This window comes from Gobio gobio, assembly GCF_949357685.1.
Source record: "Gobio gobio genome assembly, chromosome: 11".
Lineage (NCBI taxonomy): Eukaryota > Metazoa > Chordata > Actinopteri > Cypriniformes > Gobionidae > Gobio > Gobio gobio.
This window is the reverse complement of record NC_137104.1, coordinates 18,182,875-18,198,321: the sequence shown is the minus strand read 5'-3', so window position 1 is coordinate 18,198,321 and position 15,447 is coordinate 18,182,875. Positions and strand designations below refer to the sequence as shown.

Sequence of the window (15,447 nt, the reverse complement as noted above, 5' to 3'; positions counted from 1 at the left end):
GTCAAACTAGTAGCATTTCTTCGTTTTTCATTTTATTACTAACTTTTCATTTGATCTTTTTAATGCAGTGTTTACTTAATGTAATAATCTTTGAAGGCTACACGCAAATGTTTTAATGTGTTATTTAATCAATTATTAATATCATTAATAATTCACAAATTTCCTTTATTTCATATTTTTATTTTCAAATAGTAAAAAAATGTATTGAAATAAAACAGTTACTATAGCTTTTGCTATGGTAAGGAAATTGGTAGAGCGAACCATGAAATTTTACTGGTATTGGTACGGACTAGTACTGAAATTGGTACCTTTTAATTTCACAGTAACCACGTTTCCACTGTTGGGCCAAAAGGGGGCATGTTAGTGTGTATCGGGCCTCGTCGGGGCTTCTTCTGAGCCAACGGCCTGAGTTTTTTGGCCTGCCGAATACCTTGGTCCAAAGCGGGCTAGCTCGGGCTTGAGGAGTGGTTACGAACAAAGGCAGAGTTTATCTGAGTCTGGAGGCGGTCTCCTGACGATTCGTGCTACCCGCTCAGATTTTGCTATCAGCATCTTATTCATGTGGTTTGAGGCTTTATTAACATCCAACCTCTACCCTAAACCTACCCTTAAAACAATGCAAACAAAGTGTTGGTAGCACAATCTCTTTATACCAGACTGTCTGATATCCACATTTAGCTCCGTTTTTTCAGGAGCTTCCTCGGTTTCTCTGACTGAAAATATAACTGTATTGGGACTGTCACTGGAGAGAGTGCTAAAGCTCCTCAGGTCATATTTTTGGTGGAAAATTTGTAGAAATTATCATTCTTTCTAAATGTGATGTAAACATAATGTCCTGAGGCTACAAATAAACAGAAACTGAATTAGTACGCGTGTCCTCTGAAATAACGGCAAATACCACTTTATTTCTGTGGGACTAATGTGAAATCTTGACACAAATGAATTAATTAATGATCAATGTATCACTTATTATTGTAAAACATTAATACTTGGGTTTTAGATCTTTAAGTAAATGACCAGGCCAAAAAATGGTCGCTTTAGCGATCTTGCTAGTTTCCAGAGATTTCTTTCTTGATTCGTTTTTTGATAAACTTCCATTTGTTGTTGAAATGATGGGTTTGTGTGAAGTTGTTCCAGAGAGGTGTGTTACAGGTGGGTTTTAGTGAAGCGCTGCGGAGCTTCTAGCCCGACGGTGGAAACACAGCGTGTTTTGGGCTCCGTGTTACAGGTCCGTGGCTATTAGCCCAGCCCGGCCTGTTGAAAGCCCTTGCTCGCACTGGCCTGACAATGGAAAAGTGGCTAGTGATATGGCGTTGGCACTGTCTTAAAGGGTTAGTTCACCCAAAAATGAAAATTCTGTCATTAATTACTCACCCTCATGTCGTTCGACACCCGTAAGTCCTCCGTTCATATTCGGAACACAAATGAAGATATTTTTGTTGAAAGCTGATGGCTGAGAAAGGCTTCAGATAGGCCTCCATTGGCATTTAGTACATTAATACTCCCAAGACCCAGAAAAGGCACTTAAAACGTCGTTACAAAGTCCATCTCACCACAGTGACTCTACAATCATTTTACAATGCGACGACAATAGTTTTTGTGCGCAAAAAAACCTCAAAATAACACCTTTATCCAACTTGTTATTGCCTTCCGTGTGTGCCTCCACGACGCATGCGTGAGAATATGACGTAGCGCCGGGGTTTGGGAATCCATGAAATGCACACTTTAGTCCCATTTTGAGAACTACGCCGAGACCTAAAGCACGATCAATGTAGAATCCAACAGCTTAGACACGCGCGTCTTCCTCTGCTTGTCAACAAATCGCTTCTGGGTCATCTGTCCGAACGCCGGATCTGCGTCATATTCTCGCGCATGCGTCGTGGAGGCACACACGGAAGGCAATAACAAGTTGGATAAAGGTGTTATTTTGAGTTTTTTTTTCGCACAAAAACTATTGTCGTCGCATCGTAAAATGATTGTAGAGCCACTGTGGTGAGATGGACTTTGTAACGACGTTTTAAGTGCCTTTTCTGGGTCTTGGGAGTGTAAATGTACTGAATGCCAATGGAGGCCTGTGTGAAGCCTTTCTCAGCCATCAGCTTTCAACAAAAATATCTTCATTTGTGTTCCGAATATGAATGGAGGTCTTACGGGTGTTGAACGACATAAGGGTGAGTAATTAATGACAGAATTTTCATTTTTGGGTGAACTAACCCTTTAAGTCAGACTAAACTTCTAACCAGCGTGCACTGCTTCAAGTCACACGCCAATCAGGCGGCTCAGCACCACATGAAGACGAACACACCTAAAGTTTTTACTGTCACATTTGTTTAGTTCCTGTTTCCTTGGTTACTGTGTAGGTTCTCATTTGTTGCCATTAAGACTTTTGATCAATGTAATACATCCTTGCTGAATAAAACTTAATTTCTTAAAATAAGAAAATATTACTGACCTAAAACATTTGAATGGTAGTATACATATCTTAGCTTAATCTGACCTTGGGCTGTTCCTTTTTGGCTTTCTTCTGTGGCTTCTCTTCTTCTTTTTCTTCAACAACTTTATCTTCCTCCTGTCAACATTAGGATGTCCTTTAGGTTAGACACACTTACACCTTCATTGGCTTGTCAAAACAACACATTCATCAAAACAAGAGACACTCGCCTTAGATGGTTTAGCAGCAGCTGTATTGCCCTTTTTCCCCCCTTTCTTTTCGTTCTCATCCTTTTTCTCCATCCCTTCATCTTGTTCATCCTCTGAAGCCTCCTGTGTTTGAGAGAACAGAGTAAACCAAAGATCCTAGAGGAAGTGTGTGAGAAAAGCATCATGCACCATACAATATATTGTTAGTAAAGTAGGGCTGGACCAGAATATTCGAATATTCGTTCGATGGGTTGGAATTCGATTTTCAATTTTGGGATTCGAATATAAAAAAATTTTTTGGTTTTGTTTTCTCGTGCACACCTGGCATGGCATGCATTCGTGCCTGCATATGTTTACACTATAAAATCTGGCGAAATACAATACTCTTTTTTTTTTCCAATTATTTTATAGCCTATCAGTTTTTAATAGGATTGACAGTTGAATAGGAACCCAACCTCGTTACACTTAATAAATATATTTGCTTCTTCTAAGTGTTCCCTGCTTCTTAGTATTCTCTGTCTAGAGTGCACAACTGCATGAGTTTATATGGAAGAAGCGCATGCCTGAGCTTGCATTTTGAGTTAAGCTGCGTTGGTTTGACATTGTGGAAAATAGAATAATAGAATCAAAATGTATTAGCCCTTTTTACCTGTTAGGGATGTGGCAGTGAGAATTTTCCCTCACCATCACATTGCAGTGCTTGTGCACTGAGCGGCTGTGAACGAATACAGCCGTGCGCAGTTTACTGTCGGTTTGCCAATTTAGGGGACGGGTTGCTTGAATTGTGGGTTCATTAGCCTATTATTCTTAATGAAAAACACAACAACAAAACCATACAATGACACGCAACCTTAAATAGGCGTTTTTACATTTCGCTTTGAAACCAAATCTTCCGCAATCATCTTGTCTTTCAGCTCCTCACTATTGTGATGAATGAAATCTGACTCTCGTTCGGCTCACACTGCACGTTCAGTTTTTACTTCTATAATATATCAAAACTGGGACGTAACAGACCGGTGTGTTTTGTATCACTACAGTGTCCGTTCTCTGCGTATATAAGCCCTGCCCGCATGAGGCACGCCGCTTCTCGAGATTCCTTCCTTTATTAGAGAGAAGAATATGTTCAGCTCCTTCCCTCCGAAGCTTCGAATATTTCATGTTGATTTCTACTCAAGCTTCGAAGCTCAAAAAATTATATTCGGACCAGCCCTATAGTAAAGCAGATTGGAATGTACAGAAAGGGGTTAGTATCCATGATGAGTGAAGCACTGCGGTCATGTAGCAATAAAAAAAAAACTGCAAGGTAGAAGAAAGGTAGATGTGAATTTTGAAGAAGGAAAACAGGGAAAAAGAACATAAAGAAGCTTAAGAAACAATCCCGTGTACCCACCTTCATTATCTTAGGTTTAGCCTTATCTTTTTTCTTGCCCTTGGTTACCTTCTCAACTTCCTGAATCACATACATACATGTACAGAAACAGGCACATGTCCTTATAAATGTAGAAACATTCAATATGCAGCCTAATGTTCTTCCCTTCCATATCAAACACATAAAATGTGAATAAAAATATGTAAATCAGCCTCGCACAAAAGATAAAAACCCTGAACCAAGACAGATGAGTGCCAATATCACATGAAAACAATGAAACAATGAGTGCACTGGAACACTGGCACTGGCCTGGAAAAGGAAAGAATGCAAAATGGAATGAATTCCACTGGGAATGTCATGAGGCGAAAGAAAGGACAAGAGGGATGGCTGGAGTGGGACTGAAAGATGAATCAACAGAATACTAGAGAGAATGAGTTGTGTGGTGGGTGATGCATACGTATTATGGTTAGGTACATCAAATTTGACGATGCTGTAAGGATAATATTATGAATAGTGATGGATTAGACAGCCACTGATGACTATTAAGACAATATGTAAATATGAAACTAACAAACACTGATTTCCATGCAATTTCTCTCTACAAAAAAAGATATGATTGAGAACTCATTCTAAATACTATTTCTTTATTATATTGGTAGTTGCATGAAATACTTTTGAGAAGTAATTTCTAGCAGTGTGACTTCATACTCATATAAAACTATTTTAAACTGATTTAAATGAGTGTATTTGTACTTTTTTTTATTTTATGTATTTGTCATTTTAAAATGCCTGAGGGTAAAACACCTAACTGGTAAACAAAAGAAAAATCTTGAGATCTAGAATATTGTTGCATGAATATGAAACTAAATTATGAGACACTCACACTGATTTTACTAATATATACACACACATACAAACTACAATGTATCAATCTACTAATCAGCTACCAATTTAGAATGACTGACTCTGAAATAACACACCTTAGAGCTCTTCTTGTTTTGGGGTTTATCGTCGTCATCATCATCATCATCATCATCTCCACCTGCGTCTTCCTCTTCATCATCACTTTGCCCCTGACTCAGCGCAGCAAATATGTTGCCACCCTGATAGTATGAGAAGAACAAACAAACAAAAAACAATCTGAGTGATGTGTTGCACCATCTCGACAAGACCCACCAAAATATTTGAGATTTGAAAACAATTGACATTAATGTAAGCTTAATCTTAATCAAAAGTTTGATATGACAGAAACCGAGTATTTAATAAAAAACAATTTTATTTTATAGTACAACTCTCAATACTAATATTTACGTAGAATTTTTTTTTCATTTACAGACGTTCAGAGGTGGGTAGAGTAGCCAAAATCTGTACTCAAGTAAAAGTACAAGTACTTACTGAAATATTTACTCAAGTAAAAGTAAAAGTAACAATCGTAATATTTACTTGAGTAAGAGTAAAAAAAGTATTCGATGAGAAAACTACTCAAGTAGTTAGTTACTAGTTACTTTCGATTTGATTGATAAGCGAAAACCCTGAATTTCAGGCTACTTGGAGAGCTTTCACACACCTCTCTGTAACACTTTACAATAAGGTTGTATTAGTTAACATTAGTTAATGTATTAGTTAACATGAACTAACCATGAACAACACCTCTGTTCAGCATTAGTTAATCTTTGTCAACGTTAGTTCATAAAAATCCAGCTGTTCATGGTTTATTCATGTTAGTTCACAGTGCATTGACTAATGTTAACAATATTTAAATAATGCATTAGTAAATGTTTAAATTAACATAAAGATAAATAAGTGCAGTTCATTATTAGTTCATGTTAACTAATGTAAGCTAATGAACCATATATATATATATAAAAAAAACACACACATACATATATACATATATATACACACATATATACACATGTATGCGTATGCGTGCGTGCGTGTGTGTGTGTGTGTGATTAATGGTTAAACAGTGTAAATTAATGGTGTGCTGGGCTAACTAGAGCTCTTCTTAAAACATACTTTGTTCTTATATTTTTATAAGTATATAGGCTATTCTTTAGGTAGGAATAAAATTCAATACCGTTTTTATCTGTGTGTATTTTCTACACTTCAGACAGGTGTCTGTCCGGATTTGTGTATAAATGCAAGACGTCACATTAGGCTATTCAATTTGTTTCGTTTTGTGAAGAAAATGATATGTAAATGTGAAGATGTGAACGTTTGTTCGTGGACGTGTGTTGTTTGGAGGATTCAAACGATTCATTGCTTGCACAAGAGCGCATATGAGGAAAACACTCGGACAGTGTGTGAAATAGTATTATAATAAGGGGAAATTTCCCATAGTTACCAAAATGACCGTTAATAGTGTTCAAATATAGGCATCATTGTGACACTTACCGCTCTTTTCAGGGTGGAATTATTGTATGCTGAGAGATGTCAGTTCGTTTTGGTGCACACAACATGCATCGCATTATGAAACTATTCTTTTTGACATCTTGGAGTGAAAACATAGACTGAACTTGAGGCCACGGGCAATCTGCCTCCCGTAGCTCACACACATCTTGCTCACACACATCTTCCGACTAAACGCGCGCTAATTATAAACGGGTGATGCGTAGCAACCTCTCGCGAAGCAGCCTCTCCAAAGTTTCGCAAGACTTGCGAAAGTCATATTCACTTATTTTAATATATATAATATAATTATTACCATTTGACAGTAACGGAGGAACGCCACCGAATGTAACTAAGTAAAAGTACAGTTTTTTCACAAGAAATTTACTTGAGTAAGAGTAAAAGTACCCATCTTTAAATCTACTCTAAAAGTACAAGTTACCCAAAAAATGTACTCAAGTAAATGTAACGAAGTAAATGTAATTCGTTACTACCCACCTCTGCAGACGTTAAGGTGTATGAAATATGTCCATAAAAACTTGAAACACGCTCACTCCGGCCTGAATATCTGCGCGGCTAATGTTGTTAAACTCATTGCGGTGTTCAGCACAGAAAACGGCCTCATGCTCGTTCTGTGTGTCTACATGTGAAATGCTTTTTAGGGTGTGTTCACACTTCTAGTTCAATTCGCTTGGTTTGTTTGATCGGGACTGAATCCACCACCTTTTATTGTACGACATAAAATACATCAGTATTACGCCACTCGTGATTTTTGAAGCTGTTACATGTCTTGAAAAAGGTGGTTGCTAACAAGTGGCTAAATGAGACTACAGAGGCTGTTGAGGACATTAAGGCCCAATCCCATTTCTACACCATAGCCCTTCCCTAGGGCTGCTCGATTATGGAAAAAATCATAATCACGATTATTTTGGTCAATATTGAAATCACGATTATGTAACACGATTATTTCACATGACTTTGGGAATGTGTTGCAGTTATTAAAAAGACACCTTTCAACAATTCAATTGAAATTGTAACATTTGTTGTACTTTTTGAACTATTAAAATAAATAATATAACATTCAAATCAAAGTATAAAAGTATTCAAGTAAAAATGATAACCACAAATAAATAAGATCAACAATATGGTTCGGCTATGCTTTTCAGGTTTTTCAGGTACCTCTAACATTAGTTTTCAGGTACAGAAATGTATCAAATGTAAAATAACATTGCATATTTGAGTGCATAAATTAAAGATTAATCCTATTAAACTTACAAAAGCTATTCAATCAAGAGCAGTGAGTGATGTCCTTGTCTTTTGTTGTTTGACATTAAACAGTCAGCAGTAAAGGCTACTGCCTCTTTAAGACCTAATGCTCGGATATGAGTCGTCTTTATTGACTGTATAAAGTTTACTTAAGGCATATACAGACTATGTCTGCTAGAATACTCAAGATGGACGTTGACATACGTTTTGTGTGAGTTTGTCCGTTCAAGAGCAAGACTTGAAAGAGAACTCAATATTTGCGCGCTGTGAGACGTGTGCGCGCTCTCGGATGAGTGCACAGAGACACATTTTCTCACAGCGCGCGCTACTTCTCATTCGCGTCTTCAGGCACTAAACCCGGGTGATGACGGCAAAAATGACTGGTCATATTCGAAAATATGGCAGCACTCGCATGCTTTGAACAAAGTTTACAAAGAGAGAATTATTTGAAAAATATGAATGGGAAAAAAGGACGTTTACACGGCACCCCTGCTCTCGTCAGTTTTTGTTTCTTTATTAGATTGTCATAGGTCACTCTGTGTTTAATTTTCAAGTGGTTAAACAAATTCGTGGTGTTCCCTTGCATTGCAGCCACTACCATGTAGCAAATCTTGCATGTAGCATGTTTCTGCTCGTCGTCTGATTCCTCGAAGCCAAACTGTTCCCAGACAACGGAGTTGGTTTTGCCTTTTTTGCTCACCAACTGCTGCTGTAACTGCCCTCCTTCTGCCATCTTTACTCGCGCCGAGTTTTTAAATTCCAGCGGATGATATGCACACGAGTAACGAGACTCACGACCTGAGAGAGTTTGTGGCTTCGGGAGGGGCGGATGTGCGCGTGCGCGTTTCATTCAGAACGCAAGACAAAATAAGAGTGTTCTTGCAAAACTGAACATGGCAAAATAATCGTTTTTTCTCGATTGTACTATTTTGGTGATCGTTGGGAGCAAAAATCAAAATTCAATTAATTGCACAGCCCTACCCTTCCCTTTCCCCTACCCCTTCGTTTTGCGCGGTCACGCGAAGGGGTAGGGGTGTCTCGATTCTCTTTTGGCTGGAGTGGTAGGGGGAAGGGGAAGGGCCAGATAGCCCTTCAAACAAAGATTTTTCAGGACCACACTTCGAACGAAGGGGTATGAGGAGTTTCTCTCCACCGACTACCATTCTGCTAGAATGTGTGTATGTTGCCACTCGGGATCGATCACTTGCGTGTCGCCTGGCTGCCAGTTTCTCCGTAGCTTCTCTGAACACATATTAATAATATTTAAAAAATATATATATCTGATCATCCTTCATAACGCAGTCAATATTTACATCACATATCGTCTGTAAACTCTTGCGTTACCAAGGCAACGACTGACTTGACGTATAACATTATCGCCGCACCACAGTAGATAACGAAACAATATCCATACCAGCCGGCTCGGATCAACACAGAATGGAACGGTTAATTAAAAAAAAAAGGGAACAGTTTGGCCCGATGGAAAAGCGGCTTCATTAGTCTTGTATGTTCTGTATCATCTTAGGAAACTCTGGCTCATGTTTTTCATCTGAAAACGAGCACTGTTTTATTAAGTCCAAATACAGCGCAAAACTCTGTTGGGAGTGAGTAATTTGTTAAACGTGCTCGCGCCTGATTTCTGTTAGATATAGCCTACGCACTTCATTGCTGTTCATACTGGTTAAATGTTACAGGACACTAATAAAAGAAACGGGGTACAATGACGTGTAATGGTATAGTAGTGGTGTCCCATTTCTTAGGGGAAAATGTTCACCCCTACGCCTTGGCACTGTTTCAAGGGGCAAGGGGAACGGGTAGGTGTAGTGGTAGGGGAAGGCGAAGGGGTATAAAATAGAATTGGGATTGGGCCTAAACGTCATCACGCCAAAAAGGTAAGCTCAGGCCGCTTTTACAGCCTCATTATGCTCATAATTGCTCATAAACCTAAACATTCCTGGAAAATGTTTTGAGATAAAAACTGAAAGAGTTGTAGGAAGCTTAGTGATGGTGACGTTGAAGTCGAGCGACTGTGGTGTAGTCCGTTTATAGCCTACCTTTAGCTTTTTACTTCTGGCGACTGCATTTAAGCTTCAACATTCAAAGTTGTATTCATCTGTAATAATTATCTTGATTGACAAAACGTGCAAGTATTATAAACTTTTGTTGATCACAGAGCTTGATAATCCAAAAGCCTATGGGAAAATCCTATTGGGTTTTTCTCGAGAGAACCAGTGCGATGCTAACTGACGGTTGGCCTACAAAGTGACGTCACACCTGCACCTCTCTATACATAGTGACGCATAAGAAAATTACTCTTTTGACTCAAAGTGCATCCCATTGAAAAACCACAAAGTATATCAGTGCAACTCACTTTGTTTCGCTTTCCTCCTTTGACTGGAGCAACAACTGCAATATAAAAATAAGCCACAATGTTAAATTTGTGGTATGATATGTGACATACTGTCAAAAAATAAGTTGACATGACATTACCCTCTTCCTCATCTTCATCACTGGCCTGGACTGATAGTTTCTTGAGACGCTCCATGACTTCTGAATCTTCTTCATCATCATCATCGTCTCCTGCTTTCCCTTTTCGTCTGTCTTTCTTTTTCTTCTGAGGCTAACAGCAAATGACAAAACGTAAGAAAACACAAAAACATAACATATTTGAGTGTCATTTTTTATGAAATATATATTTTTACTTATTAGAATGCATTTTAAAACAATTCATTAATATAAATAATGCACCTGTTTCCCTTGTGCCTCTTTCACTGGTGGCTGTTCTTTGTCTGGTTTATCCTCTGATGCCAGCTCCTCAAAAAACTATAAGGATAAAATTAAAAAACGAAGAAATATGCATAAGCTATTCAGATGGCAGATTTATGGCTATTATATAAATACATTGCATTTGGTGCTGCTAGTTGCTCAGATAATATTACATAAATAATATATTACTAAGAGTAACTGACCAAAATATTCCATTATACATAATGCATAAAAAGAGACTTACACTCTTCTTCCCCTTCTTATCTTTCTTTCCTTTTTTGACAGGTTTGTCTAAACAAAGAAAAATCGTTATGGTAAGCACTCCTGTCAACATAGATACACTCACAAAAACACCTGGGCCCCGTTTCAATAAGGAGGTTCAACCAATTCTGAGTTTAAACTTGAATGGAACATCTATGGATTAAACTCGATGGGTTAGGGTTAGGGTTAACAAAAGAAAATAAAAATGTGATTAAAAGCAAAGATGTCATCATAGAAACTATTTCAATATAGTTGCATCATCTCCACGTCGCTATTATTATCAGATTAAACTCCATGGAACATAGACTGACTCGGAGTTAAGCGCGTGCACCACGACTATGAAAAGTCATGATCAACGGAGCTCCGAAATTATGATTCACCATAACAACAGCACACAACAAAAAGACGTCCGCATACTTCTGGGTCAATCTGTAGGTTTAAAGCTGCTGTCCGTAACTTTTTTGTGTTCAAGTCAAGATTTACAAAAATTATATAATGAGAATGTACAACATGAATCCATTTTCCAAACCGTGTTTCTGTCTAACCCCGAATCATTATGGTACACTTATAATTAGTGTTTATAGTGGGACTATTTCAGACCGGACTGGTAGGAACCGCTGCGGACGAGCACAGTCCCTGCGTGACTCACCATAGATATAAACAGAGAGAAGTAGCTCCGGCTGCAATATTCTTCCACAAGATGCACGCAGTTCTGTTTATTAACCGCTAGAGCACAAAAAGTTACGGACTGCAGCTTTAATTCTTAATTAGTTTAATTACGTTTAATTTTTATGGTATCCCACACAGAAAAAAATAACGCGGCAGCCGCTAAAGATGAAAAATAAAAATATAAATCAATAAGGTAAAGCTTTAAGCATAAAAGCTTCATGGGTGTAGGTGTCTTGACTTTACAAACATTTGACATTAGGGCAGCGTTACTCAAAGTGTGGGGCGCGCCCCACTGGTGGGGAATAGAGACGCGACAGGTGGGGCGCGACAAACGGGAGGAAATGTGGTCATTTTTGAGCCCATCTTTATTACCCTTTTGAGCGGTCCCACATGTGGGATTTTTATTTCGGTGCACCTGAGATGAGATGTGCTGCGCTGGTGGAAACAACATGAGACCATGACACCGCGACTGTCAAGATGACTCGCTCAGTGTTTAGAGTGGCGCGGGGCTGGCGCTATGCAACGCATCGCCACAAATGAGTAAAGCAAGCCAACACGCAAACGGCCGCAAGTGAAACAGAAAATAGGCTACGTCTTAGATGCTCAAAAACACAATCATCTTCATTAAAACGAATGAGACTAAATGCTCTTCCCAATGTTCAGGTCGCTCTCTCATATTGCGGTCTTTGATCTTGAAATGAGCTGATGAGCTCGAATGAGAATGAAATGAGATGAAATGAGCTCATCTGTTGCTTTCGTTGACGTGAACTCCGTTAAATGTGCATATAGCTCAGACCGGGAATTGAAGATCGGATTTATAATAATTTTGTAGATAGGTGTAAGGATAGGACAAACAGCATGTGCATGTGCGTGTGTGTGTGTGTGTGTGTGTGTGTGTGTGTGTGTGTGTGTGTTTTATTTTTTTCTCGATCAGCCCGTTTTGTTTGTGAGCGCCGTTGCGAGCAGCCTGCCTCAGCTTGTACAAAAATGCCTTTTTTAGGCTAAACGTTTAAATTAACATTGTGTTGCTTGAAATTTTTTATATCTATGGATTTTATTATAAGCAAGTGACAAGTCCAGTTTTGATTTGAGAGGCTAAATTAATCAAACATGTGGTTAACTAACTGTCGGCTGCTGGCCGCTTGGTCGTTACTTAAAATAAAAAAAAGATTTAACAAACAAATAAATGCTTCAAACATTTTTCTAAATTAACTTAGTAAAGAAACGAAACGAAATATAACTACTTTGACATTAAAAACAAAACTGAACTATTTTAATGGCTGCAACAATGTGTAGGCCTAATAGGGAGGATAAAAAATAGAAGGAAAAAAAACACGGGCTTCAGTCGGACTCAGGCTGAAAATTTTGATAAGCTGTCGGACACGGGCCGGGCTAGGGCCTCAGTGCTTGATAATAAAAGCACTCGCTCAGTGCTTGATAATAATAATAATAAAAAAACCTACTTTAGCTTTTCTTCTAAAGCAAAATGTAGCCTATTTCCGATTATCACTAAAGCTTTGAAGCAATCCGTGTTGTAAAATGCGCTAAATAAATGAAGGTGACTTAACATATCATGCATAATGTTTATTTTAGGTTTCAAACATTTAAATACACATAAGTAGGCCTACTAGTAAAACAATACATTTAGAGTTTGTAAAATAGGCCTACACACTGGTGTCACTAGACGCAGCAATAAATCCATTCAAAAATAATTTGCCGACGTATTATTCATATCAGATACACGTATAGGTAACTAAAAAGTTTACTATATTCTTCTCCCAGTTCACCGGTCACTTACTTGCATGTATTTCGGGAGAAACTGATAAATTCACGCGAATCTGACTGACAGGACTCTCTGAACTGCGACGCAAACAAACATAGGCGCCCATCTCACGTTATAGATCAAAATCAAGATAATTTATGAAGGTTTTTAAATGGCAAAACACACTCACTTGCACATATTTGAGAATTCGATTATTAGATTTTATGACATGGTAAGCAAGTTTGTCAAGTTCGTCTGATATATCGGCTGATATATATATATATATATATATATATATATATATATATAAACACAACGCATATAGATTTCCCTTACATTAGTTATTTGTAGTTATTCATGATCCCTCAGCCTCTCTAAAATAATGTGATAAAACAAACAAGTTTATTTTTAAACTGCATTATGGTCAAAATAGAACAGAGGAACATAAAAATATATTAAAGTTCTGATAAATAAAATGTATTAAAACTATGAAACACCAACACTCATAATGTGGTTGAGCGGTGTTTCATCCACTTTTATAATTTTGTCAAATATTAATTTATCGGCCATCATAAATACTGATACTGATAGTTTGGAAAAAATTTGTTGGGGCGATTGGGGACAGGTGGGGCTCGGAACCCTTCACTACCTTCAGAGTGGGGAATGGCAGAAAAAGTTTGAGAAACAATGCATTAGGGTAATGAAATTAACATTTGTTAATTCTACACTTGTTAACATCCTGTATAAAAGGACATGCCATTTGTTTCACTTTGATGGTGTCCTCATGATGAAAATAGGAGCAATGAATGAATGTACCTGCACTGTAAAGAATTATTTTCTAACTTAGTATTTTTGTCTGGTTGTTTCCAGTCAAAATATCTAAAGATTCTTAAAATCAAGATGCATTTTCTAGATAAGAAAAATGACATAAGTTATTTAGTCTCGTTTGCAGATATAATTTGTAGATATTTGTACTAGAAATAAGACAAAAATACTCAGTAAGAAAAGCCTTTGTGCGTGAATGAACAAATTAAGTATTTAAACACCAGTTACGCTTTAAAAAGGGGGAGGAGACCGAAAGAAACTCTGGGTTTACCATTACAAACAAAACCTGCTCCTGACCAGGTTAGGTTCACAGAGTAAGTTACCGTGGTAACTGACTCTGAGTATAAGTTACCTCTCTTTCAGAAATGGGCTTGACTTTCTCGGGTTTAACATACCTCCCATTCTGAAACAGAAAACTCAGAGTTTCCCTCATTTCAGGGTTAACATACTCAGAGTTTTCACTTAACCTCCTTTCTGAAACGGGCCCCTGACAGACAAAGCAGACTGGAATAAACATCCACACCGACAGCAGTATGACAATGGCACAAAAAGAATGTCCTGTGTACAGGAATGAAAACAACGGCTGTCTAAAAAATAGTGAGCTGCCTACATAGACAGCATTTTTGGGCATCATATGCAGTTAGCCACATTTGAACGTTCCCCAAAACGCTGTTAAGGACTGCAGCTCACTGGGTTTTGAAACACAGCCATTTAACGCTTGCGCACAGTAGATACATGGAACAAAAAGCGAATATGGTTCTAAAATACATCAGGCTGACAAAATGATCTAATAAAAGTAAAACATGAAACTCCGCACGAAAGCTAACGTCAACGGGCTATAAGCAAAATATACCAGCAAATAATAAAACACAACCTCTTTATCTACATTAAACAAAAGAAAATTAAAATGTGATTAAAAGCAAAGTTGTCATCATAGAAACTATTTCAATATAGTTGCATCATCTCCACGTCGCTATTATTATCAGGCTGTTTGTGGTGTAAAAGAAACCCATAATCTTACCTGTTTTTTGTTCATCATCACCCTCCCACTCAGCCACTTCTTTTGATTTCTTTGGCATTTTTCTGCTTAACCTTTTCTCTCACGAGGAATGAAAATACAGTATGTCAAATGTGACTCGGGGATGTATCACAGCTGACAATGAACACGAGCACAGCACACTGTAGCTCACATCACATGCGGCCTATCCGCGCACTGCCACAGCACAGACATACAAACGCCGGGAGTTCGGTTTGCGACAGCGCCACACCCTAACGCAGGCCGCTCAAGGTATTGCACCGGCGTTGCCTAAAATGATTGATTTCAAAGAAAAAACTGTTAGTGCTCGTGTGTCTTTATCCTAGAAAACCTTTTTTAAAAAGCTTAAAATGTAATTGAAAAATCAGAAAATGCATTTAATACGATAAACGTTACACGTTATATGTACTGGTAGTACTAGCAACAGTAAATGATGCATAATTATAAGCAATTTACCGTAAA

General features: G+C 38.0%; 1 protein-coding gene across 2 annotated transcripts in view; it reads right to left on the bottom strand.

The window, feature by feature from the left end:
* Positions 1–15,174, bottom strand: part of abcf1 (ATP-binding cassette, sub-family F (GCN20), member 1) — a 29,774-nt gene extending 14,600 nt beyond the window's left edge. Inside the window, exons 1-9 of one of the 2 annotated variants that reach the window (XM_079829582.1) lie at positions 14,971–15,174; positions 10,677–10,723; positions 10,415–10,489; positions 10,157–10,286; positions 10,038–10,072; positions 4,990–5,112; positions 4,031–4,090; positions 2,662–2,763; positions 2,498–2,569 (exon numbers count right to left, since the gene is read on the bottom strand). In XM_079829582.1, coding sequence (XP_079685708.1) covers positions 2,498–2,569; positions 2,662–2,763; positions 4,031–4,090; positions 4,990–5,112; positions 10,038–10,072; positions 10,157–10,286; positions 10,415–10,489; positions 10,677–10,723; positions 14,971–15,028 — 702 coding nt within the window. In that variant the 5' untranslated portion in view covers positions 15,029–15,174. The remainder of the gene's footprint in view (positions 1–2,497; positions 2,570–2,661; positions 2,764–4,030; positions 4,091–4,989; positions 5,113–10,037; positions 10,073–10,156; positions 10,287–10,414; positions 10,490–10,676; positions 10,724–14,970) is intronic. The other variant, XM_079829583.1, reaches the window with a different exon arrangement.
* Between the last annotated feature and the right edge of the window lie 273 nt (positions 15,175–15,447).